General features: G+C 66.0%; 2 protein-coding genes across 11 annotated transcripts in view; one reads left to right on the top strand and one right to left on the bottom strand.

Annotated features, from left to right (window-relative positions):
* Positions 1 to 2,306: 2,306 nt before the first annotated feature.
* PPP1R15A (protein phosphatase 1 regulatory subunit 15A) lies at positions 2,307 to 6,207 on the bottom strand. The gene is made up of 3 exons (XM_089770109.1): positions 6,049 to 6,207; positions 3,880 to 4,901; positions 2,307 to 2,929 (listed from the first exon to the last, which is right to left on the bottom strand). The coding sequence occupies exons 2-3, from the start codon at positions 4,864 to 4,866 to the stop codon at positions 2,624 to 2,626; spliced, it is 1,293 nt and encodes a 430-aa protein (XP_089626235.1). The 5' UTR covers positions 4,867 to 4,901; positions 6,049 to 6,207; the 3' UTR covers positions 2,307 to 2,623.
* Positions 6,208 to 9,573: 3,366 nt separating this feature from the next.
* PLEKHA4 (pleckstrin homology domain containing A4) overlaps positions 9,574 to 19,416 on the top strand; it is a 15,883-nt gene continuing 6,040 nt past the window's right edge. For 2 of the 10 annotated variants that reach the window (XM_075917628.2, XM_075917627.2), the window contains exons 1-15: positions 9,574 to 9,765; positions 12,150 to 12,261; positions 13,056 to 13,160; positions 13,695 to 13,767; positions 13,965 to 14,062; positions 14,348 to 14,463; positions 14,701 to 14,940; positions 15,035 to 15,641; positions 16,256 to 16,321; positions 16,400 to 16,498; positions 16,637 to 16,708; positions 16,990 to 17,070; positions 18,099 to 18,248; positions 18,393 to 18,491; positions 18,839 to 18,944. In XM_075917628.2, the coding sequence (XP_075773743.2) occupies positions 12,175 to 12,261; positions 13,056 to 13,160; positions 13,695 to 13,767; positions 13,965 to 14,062; positions 14,348 to 14,463; positions 14,701 to 14,940; positions 15,035 to 15,641; positions 16,256 to 16,321; positions 16,400 to 16,498; positions 16,637 to 16,708; positions 16,990 to 17,070; positions 18,099 to 18,248; positions 18,393 to 18,491; positions 18,839 to 18,944 (1,999 nt within the window). In that variant the 5' untranslated portion in view covers positions 9,574 to 9,765; positions 12,150 to 12,174. Of the gene's footprint in view, positions 9,766 to 10,971; positions 11,111 to 12,132; positions 12,262 to 13,055; positions 13,161 to 13,694; positions 13,768 to 13,964; positions 14,063 to 14,347; positions 14,464 to 14,700; positions 14,941 to 15,034; positions 15,642 to 16,255; positions 16,322 to 16,399; positions 16,499 to 16,636; positions 16,709 to 16,989; positions 17,071 to 18,098; positions 18,249 to 18,392; positions 18,492 to 18,838; positions 18,945 to 19,416 lie in introns of all 10 variants that reach the window. The other 8 variants (XM_075917625.2, XM_075917626.2, XM_075917618.2 and 5 more) reach the window with 7 other exon arrangements.

Raw genomic sequence — 19,416 nt, 5'->3', positions numbered from 1 at the left:
CATTTGCGGAAAAGAGCATCAGGATTGGCACGGATGCTTTTCTGCAAAAGCACTTTTTGTGGAAAAGCGTCCGTGCCAATCTAGACGCACCTTTCTGCAAAAAAGCCCCGACTGCCATTTTCGCCATCGGGGCTTTTTTGCGCAAAACAAATCTGAGCTGTCTACACTGGCCCTTTTGTGCAAAAGGACTTTTGCCCGAACGGAAGCAGCATAGTATTTCCGCAAGAAGCACTGATTTCAGACAGTAGGAAGTCCGTGGTGTTGTGGAAATTCAAGTGGCCAGTGTAGACAGCTGGCACGTTTTTCCGCAAAAGCAGGTGCTTTTGCGGAAAAACGTGCCAGTCTAGACGCAGCCGGAGTGTTTAGGGATGAAGGAAAAAAACTCTGCTTGCTGGAATTCCCCTTTGAGCGCGTTACCCACATTAACTTCATAAAATAAGGGTTTGAAAAAGGTGTTTCAATAAAACACGCCCGTTTTCCTTTTAGTTCAAAGCCACTGAGGTAAGGAGCAGGGCAGCGGGGGGCTGTAAATTGGCTCATGGCCAAGGGGATTTTTCCCACTAAAAGACTAAAACCCACATTGCGGAAGGCAGGCGAGGAAATACTTCCCCTCCCTAAGTTCAGTGCATCCCTATCGCCTCCTGCCCCTGGTGGCCATGAAGCAGTAAAAGGGGCTAGGTTGTGCCCCATCCCATCCCCCACCAAGCTATTTTATGTGCTCCTGCGGGCTGGTCCTATGGGACCCCAACTCCCAGTCCTGCTGGGGGGGGGGGGGGCTTGCTGAGTCAGCTGGGGGCAACTCCTGCATGCTAAAGGGGTTCCTATGGGGCAGAACAAGGCCTGGCCGCTGACCCCAGGCAAATCGCACCTTGGCCCTGCAGCCTTTCAGCCGTGGGGGAGGGAGAGGGGGTGTGTGAAAGGACAATCAGCTGTACCAGCTTGTGGGAGCAGAGAGGGGGTTTGGCCTCTGGATCCAGGCTGCGCCCAGTTCTGGGGCCTGTGGTTCTAGGGAACGTGGTGGAATTACAGCCAGGCCAGAGGCACTAGGACAACCCTGGGGTTAGAAAACCCACTGGAGGGCAAGAGGCGCCAGGAGCCACAGGGGGCTTAGCTGAGCAGGGCCTGCTTGGGGGCAGGAATTGAGGCCCAGGCTGCCACCCCCAGCTGGAAGCTGAAGCTAGACATGCTCAGGGAGCAGCAATCAGCACTGGGCCAGCTCATCTCTTGTTCAGCCTGGGCAATTTTGGGGGGTGCTCCAGGAAAATGTTTGGCTCAGAGGGGGGGGCATTATGGAGCGGGTACCAGGTGCCTGGATGAACAGACTGCACCACACCCAGGGGTGCCTGGGGGCTCCCTGCAGGGCAGCCGAATGGCTCCACATGCCTTGGCTGGCCCATGTGCTGTTGGGGCCCTGGCACCATCAGTGCCTCCCGCTGGCCATGGGGAACACGTGAGTTCCTGCCCCGGGCGGCACCTGGGTTTGAGCCCCCCAGAACAGTGCACCGGGGGGGCAGCCCCCCAAATCTCCCCTGGTGTGAGGGAAAACCTGTAAAGCCAGTGCCCCTCTGAGGGAAAATAGGCACCCAGGCTGGGGGGGATGCCCCTGGCCTGACTCCTAATTTAAACCGGAGCGAGTCCAACAGGCTTGCTAAGCCAGACTGACTATAAGATAGTTCCCCCCCAGGTGGAGGAGGGGGCATGGAGAGAGGTTTATTCATTTGTGCTTCGCTTTTCCCCCCCCCCCCTTGCCTCACACAGCTCAGACTCCAGCTGAAGCAGGGGTGGGTAAGAGACAGCCCCCCCCCCTTCACAGCCAGCCCACAGGGACCCTCAGGCAGGCTCCCAGCCTGCCACAGACCCAGACCCGGCTGCTGGGGCCCCCGGCCTGTGCACCGGGACCCCTGGCCTGTGCACCCCTTCAGGGCTGTGGGGAGAGGGCGCTACAATTATGCTGGGGTGAAGGGAACTCCTTGCCCTAAGAAACCACACACAGCCCTCCTCCCTCATGCTGGAGTCCGCTGCTGCACCCCACACCCCCCCACTCCCCTGGTCATAACCCCCCCTTCACCCACACCCCCTCCCAGATCCTGCACCTCCCTCACCCCCCCACACTCCTTGCCCCAGGCCAGAATCCTCCCCTGCACTTATAGCCCCAGTCCCCTACCCCAACCTCCCACCCCCCTCTCCCCATGAAAAGTTATTGCCCACTCCTGACCAGAGGGGTCATTCTAGCCTGAGACATCCAGGTAACATCCGTTTCTCCCCCCCCAGTGGGCTGGCTTGAAGAACTCGGCTCAGACCCCTGCCTTGCGTACGACATTTATTACCAGAGGGGGAGGTGCTAGAAAAGCCGGCGCCCGGCAGCGGGTGAATAAATACAGAAGATTCATAAATACACGTGTGCCTGAGAAATCCCCCCTCCCCCCATCCCAACATAAGTTTGTCTCGTCCCTCGGAGGCCGCTGGGCCAGCCAGAAGCCCCCACGCCGGTTGTGGATTGAGGTAGGGAGAGGGGAGCCACCGCCCAAGGAACCCAGGAGTCCTGGCTCCCAGCCCCCCAGCTCCGGAGACTGAAGGGTTGAGGGAGTCCAGGGCGGCGTCCCATGGGGGACCAGTCTGTGCCCTACCCCAGTCTTCCATCCCGGCTGCCTGGGTCCTCCATCCTCGCGGAGCTGGGCGGGAGGGGGGTGTCCTGCCTCCCCTGTCCCCCACCAAGGGACTCTGGGCCTGCCTCCTGGATCTTCCTCTGGGCCCAGGCCCGGTGTCCTGGCTCCAGGCAGGGCCCCAGGATGGGCTCTAGCTGCTCAATGCGGCGGCGGAAACGGCTCCGGTCCCGGGCCAGCTCTTCCCAGGGCCCCCGGCGGGCAGCCCGGCTGGCGAAGGGCCAGACCAGCAGGGGGTGCACTGTGACCACAGCAGAGAACCGCACCTGGGAGGGGGGAGACAGAGGGTGAGAGGAGAACCCAGACAGTGACATGGGGCACCCCGAGAGGGGAAGCCCCTAACACTGGCTACCCCCACCCCTGCATCAGACCCAGAAGTCCTGGCTCCCACCCCTCCCCTGCTCCAACCACTAGCCCCCACTCCCTCCTGCCCAAGCGTTAAGCTTCTGCACAGCTGCTGCTTGGAGCCAGCCTGCTCCAGCCCCAGGCGCCTGTGTTGGGGGAGGGCAAGGGAAGGCAGCCAGTGACGCATCCGCCCACGTCACCGCTTCGGGGACAGCCCAGAGTCACAGGGAAATTACGAGAGGTTTCCAAGCAAGGGGGAGGGCGCCGCAGGGTGGGAGTGAGGAGCGCTGGTAGGGCTGGGCCCCCACCCCTCCAAGGCAGGGCAGTGGGGGAGTGAGGTGACGCACTCAGCTCAGGGAAGCCCCCGGGACCCAGCAGCCCCTTTCACTCCGTTGCGTGAGATTCCCCTCGCCCGGGAAGGCAGGTGAATCTGATGTCACCCCCTGAAATTACCCAGCAGGCCACTGGGCCTGCGCTTAGGGAAACAGGTAAGAGAACCCAGGGGTCCTGGCTCTCTGCCTCTCCCCCGCTCTACCCACTAGACCCCACTCCCCTCCCAGAGCCAGAAAGAGAACCCAGGAGTCCTGGCTCCCTGCCTCTACCCACTAGACCCCACTCCCCTCCCAGAGCCGGAAAGAGAACCCCAGAGTCCTGGCTCCCTGCCTCTACCCCGCTCTACCCACTAGACCCCACTCCCCTCCCAGAGCCAGAAAGAGAACCCCGGAGTCCTGGCTCCCTGCCTCTACCCACTAGACCCCACTCCCCTCCCAGAGCCGGAAAGAGAACCCCAGAGTCCTGGCTCCCTGCCTCTACCCACTAGACCCCACTCCCTGTCCCAGAGCCAAAGAGAACCAACCCGGCTCTGGCTCACCTTCTTCGCTGTCCAGTTGCCTTGCGAGTCCTTGGTCTCTCCTTGGGAAGGCTCCTTGACTCCCCGGGAACCCAGCTCACAGCAGTGAATCCTCCTGGGGGGGCCGGGTCTCATGGGCCAGGGCTTCTCTGGGGGTGTCCAGGGGTCCCCCACATCCTCATCCTGCAGGGCCGGTCCAGGGAGGTAGAAGGACACCCGGAATGCCTGGTCCTCGGGCCGCGGCCGGGTGGGCCTCCCTGGGGCCGGAGCCAAGCGAAGTGCCGCATCGGCCTCCCGCCAGCCTTCGCCTTCCAGCGCCAATTCCGCATCCGTCCAGTCTGCCCCGGAGCGGCCCCCTGCGTCACCTCCCTCCTCCTCGCTGAGCCAGTCCCCGTCGTCCTCCTCCTCCTCCTCCGGGCGGTAGAATAAGGACAGGACCGGGTGGTTGTCAGTGACGGGACAAGCCAGGGTCCCATCACCTGGCGGGCAGCTGGTGGCCTCTTCCCCACATGGCAGGAGGCCTCTTCCGGGCTTCTCATCATTCCCCCGACTTTCCCCTTCCTGCCAGGCTTGGGACAGACTTTCCGGAGGCAGCTTTTGACCATCTCCAACCTTCTCCAGATGTTCCTCCATCTCTAGCCGGGCCGTGGCCCCTTCCCCACGGACTTCTCCACGCCTTGCCCCTTCCTCCCCGTGACAAGGCTCTTGGGGGCTTCCCCCCACATTTTCTCCTGGTCCCCCTGTCTCCTGGGTCGTGACAGGATTGTCAGCATCCTTCCCCAGGGCTTCCCGACATGCCGGGAACGGGGGGGCCTGGCCGTGGCGCCCTCCATCCCCGCCCGCTCTCCGTGGGCAGGCAGGCCCACGGCCCTTCTTCTGCCGCCGTCTCATCCTCATCACGGCGGCGGGGAGGCAATGCCAGTCGCTCAGGAGGTCCCGGAGCAGTCGAGAGACCCAGGCGAGCGTGTCCCTGAGGTCGCCTGGTGGCGGGGACCAAATGCGGAGCATCTCAGCAGGTTTGGGAGTCACGCTTCCCTCGGGAGCTGGAATGAGGAAGGGCAGGAGACGCGTCAGCCTGAGAGAATCCAGTGACCACAGGCACGTGCGTGGGGAGGGGTGGGGTGCGCCCCATTGGATCCATGGGGCTCTCATCTCATCCTTTGCAGCTGGAAAAGGATCCCAGAGACCCCCTCTCCCCAGCTCTGGGGACTGTCAACTTCGCAGCAGCCACACAGAGCGAAGGGAGGGGGCAGCTCAGAGTCTGCTCCCTACCTGGTCTTTTCCGGGGGTGGGGTGGGGTGGGGGAAGACTCAGAGGCATCCATCTTCCGGAGCCCTCCGGGTGACTCAGGTCGGACACACCCTGGCTGGCTCCTACACGTGAGGGATGCACTTACACAACCCCCAGCTGGTCCCCAGAGCTGCATGGGGGTGGGGGCGATCAACAGCCCCCAAACGGGTTTGAGCCAAGGGTGGGGGCTCAGAGCTAGATTTTGGGGGGCTGCTGCTGGGAGGCATGGGGTCAGTGTCAGAAGGAAGAGGGGCTGGGAAGCCCCCCGGGCCGCATTATGACTTTCGTGGGCCCCAGGCAGGTTTGGCTTTGTGGGCCCCTTTCTCCATTAAAAAAAATTAAAAATTATTTGTGATATAACTTGAATTACTTCAACTGCCCCCCCCCCCGGTTTTAGGCAAAATTTAATAGAGTTTTCGCTGGCCCTAAAAGTTTGTTTCCTGCTTTGAAAAAAATTAAAACGTTTCCTTTGACCCTAAAAGTTCTTTTTTTTCCTTCTGATTTTAAAAGAAATTAAAACATTGGCGTGGGCCCCTGGAAGTATCGTGGGCCCCAGGCACTGTGCCTAATGGCTACGTGGGCCCTAGAAGCCCCCTGAAGGAGGGGTCCCATGAACCCTGGGGAAACACCCCCACGTCGCAGGGCCTAGAGGGGGAAGCACTGTTGGGGCACTGAACAAATACAGGACAGGATTACCCCCACGCGGGGCACCGGGGGGGGGCAGATTGGGGGACTCATAACAGACCCCCTAAAATGGGCCAGAAGGGGGAGGGGTCAGAGGGAGAGGCGTTGGGTTGAGCCAGACCAGAATCTGGGGTGCAGGCTCAGTGTCGGGGTGCAGGCAGGGGATGCGGATCGGGGAAGCAGCCCCCCAGGGCCGGTGTTGGGGCCCCCCCTTACCAGCTCAGCCGGTCAGCAGGGCGCTCCAGCAGCGGGTGGCGGGCGCGGCGCAGGCAGGGTCCGTGGGGCGCACGAGCGGGTCCATCGCGTTGTCTAGTCGGTGCTGCGGGTAGAGAAGGGCTGAACCGAGTCGGGCCGGGCCGGGCTAAATAGGGCCGGGAGCTGACGTCAGTGTGACGTCAGGGGAGGCGGGGCGACAGCACCACGGAGCCGGCACGTAGGCAGGCAACACCCCCCCCAGCACAACACAACACCCCCCCCAACACAACACACCCCAACACACAGAGCCCAGCAACACAACACACACACCCCAACACAACACCCCCCCAACACAACACACAGAGCCCAGCAACACAACACACACACCTCAACACACAGAGCCCAGCAACACAACACACACACCCCAACACAACACCCCCCCAACACAACACACAGAGCCCAGCAACACAACACACACCTTCCAGCACGTGCCCAACACAACACACACACCACAGCACAACACACACACAGAGCCCAGCTACACAACACACACCTTCCAGCACGTGCCCAACACAACACACACACCACAGCACAACACACACACAGAGCCCAGCTACACAACACACACCTTCCAGCACGTGCCCAACACAACACACACACCACAGCACAACACACACACAGAGCCCAGCTACACAACACACACCTTCCAGCACGTGCCCAACACAACACACACACCCCAGCACAACACACAGAACCCAGCAACACAACACGCATTCGCCCAGCACAACACAACACACAGAGCCCAGCTACACAACACACACACCCCAGCACAACACACAGAACCCAGCAACACAACACGCATTCGCCCAGCACAACACAACACACAGAGCCCAGCTACACAACACACACCCACAACACAACACACAGAGCCCAGCAACACAACACGCACACCGCCCAGCACAACACAACACACACCTTCCAGCACGTGCCCAGCACAACACACACACCCCAGCACAACACAGAGAGCCCAGCAACGCAACATGCCCACTGCACAGCACAACACAACACACATCTTCCAGCCCGTGCCCAACACAACACCCACTGCCCAGCAGAATCCAACACACAACCATGCAGCACGTACTTAGGCCAACTCCACACACACAGCCTAACACATATCCAGTAACACAACACACGCACTCCACACATATCCAGCAATACAATACACACAACTCAAAACGTGTCCAGTAACACAACCTCGCACAACCCAGCATGTACCCAGAAGTGCAATGCAACACGTACACAACACAGCCTAGGACACACTGGTTCACAGCATAGCATGTAAGTAATAGAGCTGAGAACCGCACAACCCACACACCAATAAAAATACACAGCAGTCCACAATGCAGCACGTACACATCACGCATTATGGTATATAATGTGGTACATACACAACACAGTGCAAGACAACAATTACATCGCAACTCAGTCCCACACAACAGAGCAAATACACAACTTAGTCACAATCTAACACACACAGCATAAAAGCCTAACTACACAACACAGGCAGAGCAATCACAACACGACAATTCAGCCCCTGAGGGCCCACTCAGAACATTGAATACAGGCCGCTTGCCAACTCAACACAAACCCAACACACGCACACACAGAGAACACCACAGCTTGGCAAAACTCAGCACAGAGCCCCAGCAGACACTCTTAACACCATCACACAACAAACCCCAGCAGTACACAAAGTGCAGCCCCCAACAAACTCAGCAGGCCAAGGTCACCTCGAGCCCGGGGACTGCCACCATGCCACGCAACCACACGCTGCAACACAACAGCCTCCAGCAACACAGCGTGTGGCACCCAACACAACAGGCACGATGCAGTGCTCCAGTGACCCACAACAACACACCCGCCACTAAACGTGAGACTAGGCAGGGAGAGGAGTGGAGTCTAGTGGTTCGTGTGAGAGAGAGACTGAGCCAGGACTCCTGGGTTCTCTCCCTGGCTGTGGGGTCTAATGGTTAGAGCAGGGGGGGCTGGGAGACAGCGTTCCTGGATCCTGTCTAGATATGGGGGTCCCAAACCAGGCCCGTTGGGGGAGGGGGCGTGTCTGGGGATCCCCGTCCACTCCTGCCGCTGGGGTTTCCTCCCAGGGCAGTTTCGCTCCTTTTCACTTTCACTTTTCGGTTTTATTTTTCTGTCCTGTCAAAAACTCCAGCAGGGGCAGTAGTGAGCTGCGCTGGGTGGGCAGTGGTGCCCAGTGGTGACAGCGGGGAGGGGAGGGGGCCGTTCAGGGCTCTCTGCAAGTCTTGTCGCCACTCCGTGCCTCAGTTTCCCCATTTGTGAAAAGGGGCTCATGACCCTCCTACAGTCCCTCAGGGGGTCCCCCATATGGAGCCTCACTTCTCTTGGGAAGCCCCTTCCCCACCTGCATCGTACGGGGGTGGGCCGACATGCTGCACCCCCCGGGGCAGGGCCCCTCATCCCGAGGGCCTCCGGCCACAGGGGGGCGCCAGAACCTCAGGCTATGTATGCGTGTCGGGGCGGGGGGTGATAGACACGAGCTGCGATGGGAGGGAGCAGGGGCGACCCTCCGAGGCACCTTCTCCCTCCCCGCCCCAGCAAATCCCCCTTCGCCCAGGCACCTCTCTGTCTCCCCCCCCCCCCCAAAATCCACTCCTCCCCCAGAGCCAGGAGTCCTGGCTCCCCGCCCCCCTCTAACCACTAGCTCCCTCTTCCCTCCCAGAGCTAGGCGAGAACCCGGCACTCCCGGCCCCCTGCTCTCTGTCCCCGCCCGGCCCTGGGGTGGGAGGGGAGTGGACAGAGGAGAAAATCTCTTTGTCCCAAGCTCCTCCGGGGAGGGCGCTGGACAGCTGGGCGGTCACTCGGGTCGGGGGGAGAGGCAGGCAGAGGCGGTGTGTACAGACCGCTAGGCGGAGAGAGATAGTTCGATAGATACAGGGGTGGAGGGGCCAGGGGGATGGACGGATAGAGGGGTGCAAGGCATAGATACAGGGGTGCAGGCAGACAGCTAGGGGGTGCAGGGGATGATGGAGGGGTGAGGAGAGGAACGGACGGGTGGAAGAAAGTCGGGAGACAGGGCGGTGGAGCGAGAGAGGAGGAGGCTGAAGGAGCAGCAGGCAGAGGGAGCCAGAGAGTTGGGGGGCAGAGGAGGGGCAGGAGAGGAGTGGGGGGCAGGAGAGCAGGAGGTGGGGGCAGAGGAGGGGCAGGAGAGGAGTGGGGGGCAGGAGGGCAGGAGAGGAGTGGGGGGCAGGAGAGCAGGAGGTGGGGGCAGAGGAGGGGCAGGGGGCAGGAGGGGAGGGGCAGGAGAGCAGAAGGTGGGGACAGAGAAGGGGCAGGAGAGGAGTGGGGGGCAGAGAAGGGGCAGGAGGTGGGGACAGAGAAGGGGCAGGAGAGGAGGGGCAGGAGAGCAGGAGGTGGGGACAGAGAAGGGGCAGGAGAGGAGTGGGGGGCAGAGAAGGGGCAGGAGGTGGGGACAGAGAAGGGGCAGGAGAGGAGTGGGGGGCAGAGAAGGGGCAGGAGAGGAGTGGGGGACAGAGAAGGGGCAGGAGAGGAGTGGGGGGCAGAGAAGGGGCAGGAGAGGAGGGGCAGGAGAGCAGGAGGTGGGGACAGAGAAGGGGCAGGAGAGGAGTCGAGGGCAGGAGACGGGTAGAGATCACCCTGCCCCCCCAAACAGCCCGGACCCCCGCGTGCCCCCCCGGAAACCAGGTAAGGACCGTCCTTCCAGCCCCATCCCTGCCCCGCGCCCTGCCCCGCGCGTGGCAGTCCAGTCATTCCAGAGCCGGCGGGGAGCGAGGGGGGGTGTAGAGCAGGTGGCCGCAATGGGGGGTCTGCCCCCGCCCGGGTCAGTGGCCCAGATTCCTTTGGGGGGCTCATGCCCCGCTCGCCCCGGGCACCAGCTGGCAGGGGGCAGGCAAGGGGGGCTCAGAGGGGATGGGGAATATGACGGGGGCTGGTCTGTCCCGAGGGGGGAACCCCACACTGGGAGGAGGTGGAGGAATATGCCCCCCCCCCCCGCCGGGGCCCTGAGCTAAGGGGAGGGGGCGGGCGGGACGCTCTGGGCTGTGGGGGAGGGGCGGGGGGCGGACACAGCTGCCGTGGGCAGGGAGCGGACCAGGGAGTTTTGTCCTGCTCTGAATTCCAGCTAAATACCTCGGGCCTGCCGGGCCCTGGCGCTGCGAGCTTCTCCCCAGCAGTGCCCTGGCCAGGGGCTGCAGTGCTGCGAGCTTCTCCCCAGCAGTGCCCTGGCCTGGGGCTGCAGTGCTGCGAGCTTCTCCCCAGCAGTGTCCTGGCCAGGGGCTGCAGTGCTGCGAGCTTCTCCCCAGCAGTGTCCTGGCCAGGGGCTGCAGTGCTGCGAGCATCTCCCCAGCAGTGCCCTGGCCAGGGACTGCAGTGCTGCGAGCTTCTCCCCAGCAGTGCCCTGGCCTGGGGCTGCAGTGCTGCGAGCTTCTCCCCAGCAGTGCCCTGGCCAGGGGCTGCAGTGCTGCGAGCTTCTCCCCAGCAGTGCCCTGGCCTGGGGCTGCAGTGCTGCGAGCTTCTCCCCAGCAGTGCCCTGGCCTGGGGCTGCAGTGCTGCGAGCTTCTCCCCAGCAGTGCCCTGGCCAGGGGCTGCAGTGCTGCGAGCATCTCCCCAGCAATGCCCTGGCCAGGGGCTGCAGTGCTGCGAGCCTCCCAGCAACAGTGCCCCAGCTAAGGCTCTGATGCTGCGAGCTTCCCCTCAGCAGTGCCCCAGCCAGCAGCTCCTGTGCTGCAAGCTTCCCAGCAGCAGTGCCCCAGCCAGATCCGGTGCTGCGAGCTTCCCCGCAGCAGTGGCCCAGCCGGGGAACGAGTTAACTCCAGGCCGGCCGGGGCTCTGACCAGGGGTGGGGCCGAGCCGTGTCGGATCAGGAATTCTTGGCTCCCTGCGCCCCCGCAGGCAGCTGGCCCCTGTCTCAGCCGGCGCCGCGGCCGGGGGAGCCGGGAGCAGATAAAGCGGCTCTGTGCGGCGGGTCCCCCTCCGGCCTCTCCCCCTCCCGTCCCAGGATCCGGTGACTTCACCGCTTGCTTGAGCTGCAGTAAGGGGGGGGCAGGGAGAATGGGGGGGTGGATTATAATGGGGGGGCCGGGTGTGGGGGGATACAGTGGGGGCAGGGCTGTGCCAGGGTGTGGGGGGACACAGTGGGGGCAGGGCTGTGCCAGGGTGTGGGGGGACACAGTGGGGGCAGGGCTGTGCCAGGGTGTGGGGGGATACAGTGGGGGCAGGGCTGTGCCAGGGTGTGGGGGGATACAGTGGGGGCAGGGCTGTGCCAGGGTGTTGGAGGGTCCGGGGAGGGCGATAGTGGGTGTGTGTCTCGGTTCTGAGGGTCCCGGGGGATGCAGGTGGTGGGGGGGATGGGCCCCCTGGAACTTCCCCCACCCCCAGGAACTTCCCTGGCTTGCGGCACTGCTGGGGGGAAGCTCGCAGCTTTGCCATGGGGCCTTACTAGCGGCTGCTCCCACCACCCAACACATGCCCCTCCCCAGAGCTCCCCCCACCCCGCAGTGCCCAGGCCAGGGGCATGAATGGCTCCATTCAGCCTCCCGCCCCCCACCCCGGCTCCGGGAATCTGGGGTCGCCTGCTCAGGTCTTGCCTTGTTCTCTCGCCCACGCACCACCCTGGGCCCTGCCCGGGTCAGGGGAGATGCCAGCCTGCCTGGCGCTGCGAGCTTCCCCGCAGCAGTGCCCCCAACCAGGGATCCCTGGCGCTGCGAGCTTCCCCGCAGCAGTGCCCCCAACCAGGGATCCCAAGCGCTGCGAGCTTCCCCGCAGCAGTGCCCCCAACCAGGGATCCCAAGCGCTGCGAGCTTCCCCACAGCAGTGCCCCCAACCAGGGATCCCAAGCGCTGCGAGCTTTCCCGCAGCAGTGCCTCCCAGCTGCCTGGCGCTGCGAGCTTCCCTTCGACAGTGCCCCAACTGCGGGAAGCTTCCCTGCTGCGGCGGCCCCAGCCAGCTCTCCCAAGTGCTGTGAGCTTCCCCGCAGCAGTGCCCTGGTGATGTGACCTTCCCCACAGCAGGGACCCCCTCTCCCGGCGCTGCGAGCTTCCCTGACTTCCTCAGCCCCTCTTGTGTTCCAGGCGTGGGCCGGGCCGGTCAGGAGCCATGGCCGACCGGGAGCGCCCCAGGAGCAGCCTGAGCCAGGCCAGCAGCGTCCTCACCATCTCTTCTGTCAGTCTCGGGGCCGCCAAGGTGTGTGTGTGGCGGGGGGGGGGGGGAGGGGGTTTGACCTGGGGGTTGGGCGGGGGGAGGCTGGGAGGAGGGTCCAGGGCCGACCTTCTGGGAGCTGTTCCCCCTTGAGCCCCCCAGCACCTTCTCTCTGATCCTTCCCCTCCTTTCCTCCCCTACTGCACCCACCTTAATTCTCCCAAACTCCTGCCCCTGGGCCAGCTGGGGGCGGGTGCCCCCTGGAGGGGAAAGGCCCCCCTGCCCCATTCCCTGCCCTGGGCCAGCTGGGGGCGGGCGCCCCCTGGAGGGGATAGGCCCCCCCCGCCCCATTCCCTGCCCTGGGCCGGCTGGGAGCGGGCGCCCCCTGGAGGGGATAGGGCCCCCCCCGCCCCATTCCCTGCCCTGGGCCGGCTGGGAGCGGGCGCCCCCTGGAGGGGAAAGGCCCCCCCTGCCCCATTCCCTGCCCCCACCCCCCAGCCAGGCCCTGCCCTGGGCCAGCTGGAGGCGGGCGCCCCCTGGAGGGGAAAGGCTCCTCTGCCCCATTCCCTGCCCTGGGCCAGCTGGGGGCGGGCGCCCCCTGGAGGGGAAAGCCCCCCCCCCCCGCCCCATTACCTGCACCCACCCCCCAGCCAGGCCCTGCCCTGGGCCGGCTGGGAGCGGGCGCCCCCTGGAGGGGAAAGGCTCCTCTGCCCCATTCCCTGCCCCCGCCCCCCAGCCAGGCCCTGCCCTGGGCCGGCTGAATGCTGGCGCCCCCTAGTGGCTGATGCGTGTATCTCTGTGTTGGGGGGCAGTATTAACCGTTTCTTGCCCCCCCCCAGTCGGCCCGCTCCGTGCGGCGGGTTCACACCTTCGGGAAGCGGGAGCATTCAATCAAGCGAGACCCCAATGCACCAGTTGTCATCCGGGGCTGGCTGTGCAAACAGGTGTGTGGGGGTGGGTGTATGGGGGGCTGGTACCTTGGGACCTCACGGGTGGGAGTTTGTGGGGCAGCAGAGGAGGGAGGGAAGGAGGACAATGGGGCAGAGGAGTCCAGGAACTGGGGGTGGGGAGACGAGGGTACGGGCTGGTAATTGGGGCATAGGACACTCAATGGGCGTGCAGGGCCATGAGGGAGGGGATGTTGGCCTGGGGGTGATGTAGGGGGCTCTATGGGGCAGTCAGGCTGGGAACATGGCCTTGGGGTGGGTGGTAAGTTTGGGTCCATGGGGTGGGGGCTGTTGGGAGAGTGGGGTGCTCGGGGGGGGGGAGTCGATATGAGGTTAGGGCTTTAATCTGTGATAATAGGGCAAAGGCTCTGATGAGGGACTGGCATTTGGGGGGCAGGGATCTGGGGGACCGGTGGGGGGCTGGGCTGGGGCTCTGGAGAGGGGAGGGGAAGTCTGAGCAGGCTGGGTCCCGCTCCCTACCCAGTCCCAGCTCTGCCCATCACCCTGGTGTCGGGGCGGCTCTCATTCCAGGACAGCTCAGGCCTGAAGCTCTGGAAACGGCGTTGGTTCGTGCTGGCCGATTACTGCCTCTTCTACTACCGAGGTACCCGCCCCCCAACTGGCCCTTGTGAGGGGGCAGCTGCCTCCATGCTGGCCTGTCCTGGCAGGGGGCGCCGTGGGACGGGGGGGAAGCCCCCAGCTGCCCTTATCCCAGCCTGCCCTGGCGGGGGGCACTGTGGGGAGCCGGATCGTGGAGGGGGGGAGCCTCACGAACCTCTCTCTCCTTTTGGGGACCCCCAGACAGCAGGGAGGAGGTGGTTCTGGGGAGCATCCCGCTGCCCAGCTACGAGATCCGGCCGCTGCCGGGGGAGGGGAAGAGCCGAAAATACACATTCAAGGTCAGTTGGTGGGGAGGGGAGTCGTTCTGGTCTGAGCCCCCCCCATGCCCACCCCTTGGGGTCACCACTGGGACAGCCCCGGACTCCTGGGTCCTATCCCCCGCTCTGGGAGGCGAGTGGGGTCTAGTGGTTGGGGGGGAGAGGGCTGGCAGGCAAGACTCCTGGCTTTTGTGCCGAGCTCTGGGAGGGCAGTGAAGGGTAGTGGTTAGAGCGGAGAGCGTGGGCTGGAGCCTACAGTCAGGGCCCCCCATTAACCAGAGCCCCCCCCCCCCGTCTGCCCATCAGGCCGAGCACCGGGGCATGCGGACGTACCACTTCAGCGCTGACACCCTGGAAGACATGAACGGCTGGATCCGAGCCATGAGCCAGTCGGCTGCGGCCGAGAGTGACCCCAGCGCCACGTAGGGACTTGGAGGGGCTTTTAGGGGGGGAGGGCTGGGAGCCAAGACTCCTGGGTTCTCCCCCTGGTTCTGGGAGGGGAGTGGGGTCTAGCGGTTAGAGCAGGGGTCTGGGAGCCCGGACTCCTGGGTTCTCCCCCTGGTTCTGGGAGGGGAGTGGGGTCCAGCGGTTAGAGCAGGGGTCTGGGAGCCCGGACTCCTGGGTTGTGCAGTAAATATTCTGCCCCCCCCCCCCCCCAGCATCCGCTCCGCCCAGCTGCTCCGCCAGGCCCGGCTCTTCCAGGGCGTCCGGCCGCCCACGCCGGACCTGGGTCCCGCCAAGAGTGTCGAGTCCTTGGAGATCGCCCGGCTGGCAGGGCCCCACTGCTCCCTGGAAAGCCTGGTCCCCGTGGGGCGGGGGGCTCGGGGCCAGGGGGGCTCCCAGTCCAGCGGCCCCGCCCCGCCCCCCAGCCCGGTCAGTGGGGAGCCGCAGGGCCTAAGGTAAGAGCTCCGGGCCGCGCCCAGCAGGGGGTCCTGGGGGTGGGGGCACCTCCCTGCCCGATTAACCCTTTCCTCTCTGCTCCTCTTTCCCCAGCTCGGACTCTGCCCGTATCCCAAGGGGGCAGGAGCCCTCGGCAGGCGAACGCCCCTCTCCCAGCCCCCCCCACCCCTCCCCACCGCCCTTCCCCCCGGAGTTCCAGCAGCCCCCCCCGGGACTCCCGTCCCCCACCCCCTGGGACCCCTCCACAAATGGACTGTGCCGCACCCGCTCCTCCCGCTCCTACTCCCTTCCCCCCACCCCCAGTGAGCTCAGGGGGGCGCGGGGGCCCCCCCTGGGCTCATCGCCCCCCCGGTGCCAGCAGAGGGACCGAGCCACCCTGCTGGCTGCCTCCTGCGAAGAGCTCCCCCTGCTGGTCCAGGCAGGGCCCAGCCTGGCCCGGCCCCATACCCCTGTGGGGCGGGTGGACATTGCCCCTGGGGGGGCTGTGAGGGGCAGCAGAACCGGCCCAGGGCGCCCCCAGGCCCCTGCCGACCGCTACGACATCCGGCCGGTCGAGGAGCCCTGTGCCAGGCCCCCCGGGCGCTACCCCCGCAGCCCCCACCCCAGCCACTGTCTGGCGCGGCCTGGGACGCCGGCGGAGGAGAGTCCGGCGCAGACAGGCACCCTGGGCCCGGCCCTGGGGAGGCAGCCCCGGAGTCGGGTACGCTGGGGCAGGCAGCAGGGGCGCTGGGCTGCAGGGGTCAGGGCCCGGTAGGGGGCGCTGGGCTGTGGGGGTCAGGGCCCGGTAGGGGGCGCTGGGCTGTGGGGGCCGGGAAGGGGGCGCTGGGCTGCGGGAGTCAGGGCCTGGTAGGGGGCGCTGGGCTATGGGGGTCAGGGCCCGGTAGGGGGCGCTGGGCTGCGGGGGTCAGGGCCCGGTAGGGGGCGCTGGGCTGTGGGGGTCAGGGCCCGGTAGGGGGCACTGGGCTGCGGGGGTCAGGGCCTGGTAGGGGGCGCTGGGCTGTGGGGGTCAGGGCCCGGTAGGGGGCGCTGGGCTGCGGGGGTCAGGGCCCGGTAGGGGGCGCTGGGCTATGGGGGTCAGGGCCCGGTAGGGGGCACTGGGCTGCGGGGGTCAGGGCCTGGTAGGGGGCGCTGGGCTATGGGGGTCAGGGCCCGGTAGGGGGCGCTGGGCTATGAGGGTCAGGGCCCGGTAGGGGGCGCTGGGCTGTGGGGGCCGGGCAGGGGGCGCTGGGCTGCGGGGAGCAGAGAGGGGCCGGGCAGGGGGCAGGGGAGTCGCCAGCAGTTGGTGCTGACCCCCCCCTTGTGTCCCCCTTGCAGTTCACAGACCGGGTTTACCCCTCCCCAGGGGTCACCCCCCCACGTGCTCGTCTCTACGGCCGACTGGTGAGTGGCCCCCCCCAGACCCTCCTCCGGCTACCCCAGCCCCTCACCGCTGACTCTGGGCTCCCCTCATCTCTCTAGATCTCCCCGCATTCGGCCTCCTCTGGCTACCTCCACCTGCCGCCGCTGCCCCCGCTTGCCAGCCGCCCGCCGGGGAAGAGGGCCACTCCGGGAGCTCTGGTAATAACCACCCCCCCACAGCTGTGGCCTTGCCTCAGTTTCCCCTCGGTCGCGAGGCCGGCAGGGTTCTGGCACGGCGGTGGGGAGGGGCGCGGGGGGGTTCTCCGATGCTCACCTCTCTCTGTGTCTCCCCCCCAGCCTCGGACCGTGACCCCGCTGTCCCGGGACAGGACCCTGTTGGCACCGCCTGGGGCCGAAAGTAACACGGATGTGAGTGTGGTCCCGCACCCTAGACACCCCGATCCCCCTCCTCAGGCTGGACCCACCGGCCCTGCTACCCTGGCACCTGCGCCCCCGGATTGGTCCCACGGGCCCATCTACCCTGGTATCCCGTCTCTTCCCCCACTTTTACAGCTGAGCGGTTTCAGCCAGGCCCATGTCAGCCCCATGCTGGTAAACCCCCCTGCCCCCCTCCCCCTACGGACACAGCGCCACCTAGAGGCCGCAGCCGGAACAACCTGGTTTTCCCATACGCCCCCCTTCCCCCCCAGGTTCTCCTGACCAAACTCTGTGGCCAAGACAAGCTGCTCCGGGGGCTGGAGGAGGAGAAGGAGCATCTGCGGGCTGAGAAGGTAATTTCATGTCCCCCAGTCCGGGGAAGGGGTCCCGTGTACCCAGCCCCCGCCCTGCCCCAGAGGGGCCGTGTCCCAGTGCCGGGGAAGGGGTCCCGTGTACCCAGCCCCCCAGCCTGCCCCAGAGGGGCCGTGTCCCAGTGCCGGGGAAGGGGTCCCGTGTACCCAGCCCCCCACCCTGCCCCAGAGGGGCCGTGTCCCAGTGCCGGGGAAGGGGTCCCGTGTACCCAGCCCCCCACCCTGCCCCAGAGGGGCCGTGTCCCAGTGCCGGGGAAGGGGTCCCGTGTACCCAGCCCCCCAGCCCCACCCCCCCCCACCCTGCCCCAGAGGGGCCGTGTCCCAGTGCCGGGGAAGGGGTCCCGTGTACCCAGCCCCCCACCCTGCCCCAGAGGGGCCGTGTCCCAGTGCCGGGGAAGGGGTCCCGTGTACCCAGCCCCCCACCCTGCCCCAGAGGGGCCGTGTCCCAGTGCCGGGGAAGGGGTCCCGTGTACCCAGCCCCCACCCTGCCCCAGAGGGGCCGTGTCCCAGTGCCGGGGAAGGGGTCCCGTGTACCCAGCCCCCCACCCTGCCCCAGAGGGGCCGTGTCCCAGTGCCGGGGAAGGGGTCCCATGTACCCAGCCCCCCACCCTGCCCCAGAGGGGCCATGTCCCAGTGCCGGGGAAGGGGTCCCGTGTACCCAGCCCCCCACCCTGCCCCAGAGGGGCCGTGTCCCAGTGCCGGGGAAGGGGTCCCGTGTACCCAGCCCCCTGCCCTGCCCCAGAGGGGCCGTGTCCCAGTGCCGGGGAAGGGGTCCCGTGTACCCAGCCCCCCACCCTGCCCCAGAGGGGCCGTGTCCCAGTGCCGGGGAAGGGGTCCCGTGTACCCAGCCCCCCACCCTGCCCCAGAGGGGCCGTGTCCCAGTGCCGGGGAAGGGGTCCCCGTGTACCCAGCCCCTGCCCTGTTCTCTGCATAGGGGGGGCAAGAGCTTCCCCCTCCACTGCCCCCTCCTTGTGCCATGCAAGGGGTAACGGGGGGAGCCTGACCTTCAGGAGCGGCTGGAGAAGGCCCTGGAGCTCTTCCGGCACCAGCTGGACGAGTGTCGAGGCCAGGAGCTGGCAGAGGAAAAAGTCTGGTACCAGCAGAGGCGGCTGCAGGACGAGCTGGTGCAAGTGAGAGCCCGGCTCTGCGACGTGGCCCTGGTGAGTGCGCGTGGCCGGCGGGCCCCTCCCCAGCGGGGCCGCATCTCGGCACCGGTCCCCTGGTAACCAGCCCCCGCCCCGCCCCAGAGGGGCTGCCATTGAGTCCCAGGTCCCTGTGTAACTAGCTGTTGGTTTCCCGTCCAGGATAGCGAGAGAGCTTGGGGAGATTACGCCACCCTGGAGAACGAGCTGCTCACGCTGCGGGAAGCACTGGCTCAGATCCGACAGCTCGGGCACCCCCAGGTACGGCACCCGGCTGGGATGCCTCCATTGTGCTGCTGTGTGAAGGGATTGATCTGTGGAACTCCCTGCCACATGATTCTCCTGGGGTGAATCACTCAAGTTCCCACGGAAGGGCAGGGAGGGGGGTGGAGCCAGAAGGGGACGCTGGGCTACAGGGACGGGGCAGGGGCCCAGCAGGGGGCGCTCTCCTCTCAGCTATAGGGATGGACTAGAAATAGGGAGCCTATGACCCGCGGAGTCTGTCCGATGCAGTGCACTTAGGAGCAGGCGAGATACCGGGGTAGATGGGCTGGTGTCCAATGCTAATTATTGCCCCGTGACCTTTCGCCTCTGACCTTTGCCCTCAGGAGCAGGGGGCCGCCCAGCAGGAGCTGTGGATGATTGATGACATCATTGCGGGGTTGGGAGCCAGCCCCACCCCGTACCCCACCCTGGACCTCAGGACATGCCAAGGTACTGGTCCCAAGTAAGGGCCCAGCAGGAGGGTGTGGCGGGGGCCCGGCGGGGGGTTGAGCGGCAGGGTGTGTGGTGGGGGCGCAGGGGGGGGTTGGGCTGCAGGGGGTGTGGCAGGGGTCCGGGGGGGGATTGGGCTGCAGGGGTGTGGCCGGGGTCCGGTGGGGGGGGTGGCCTGCAGGGGGTGTGGCAGAGGTCCGGGGGGGGATTGGGCTGCAGGGGTATGGCGGAGGCCCGGGGGGGTTGGGCTGCAGGGGGTGTGGCGGGGGCCCGGGGGGAATTGGGCTGCAGGGGGTGTGGTGGGGGCCCGGGGGGGATTGGGCTGCAGGGGTATGGCGGGGGCCCGGGGGGGATTGGGCTGCAGGGGGTGTGGCGGGGGCCCGGGGGGGATTGGGCTGCAGGGGTATGGCGGGGGCCCGGGGGGGGGATTGGGCTGCAGGGGTATGGCGGGGGCCCGGGGGGGATTGGGCTG

This window comes from Pelodiscus sinensis, chromosome 18 (assembly GCF_052426305.1).
Source record: "Pelodiscus sinensis isolate ZL-2025 chromosome 18, ASM5242630v1, whole genome shotgun sequence".
Taxonomy (NCBI): Eukaryota; Metazoa; Chordata; order Testudines; family Trionychidae; genus Pelodiscus; species Pelodiscus sinensis.
Note: the sequence above shows the minus strand (reverse complement) of the source record. Positions and strands in the feature narration are given on the sequence as shown.

Coding starts and splice junctions, on each gene's coding strand:
- PPP1R15A (XM_089770109.1), bottom strand. CDS start 4,866: ATGCTCCGCATTTGGTCCCCGCCACCAGGCGACCTCAGGGACACGCTC. Junction 2,930..3,879: donor GCAACTGGACAGCGAAGAAG/GTGAGCCAGAGC, acceptor CCCCCCTCCCAG/GTGCGGTTCTCTGCTGTGGT.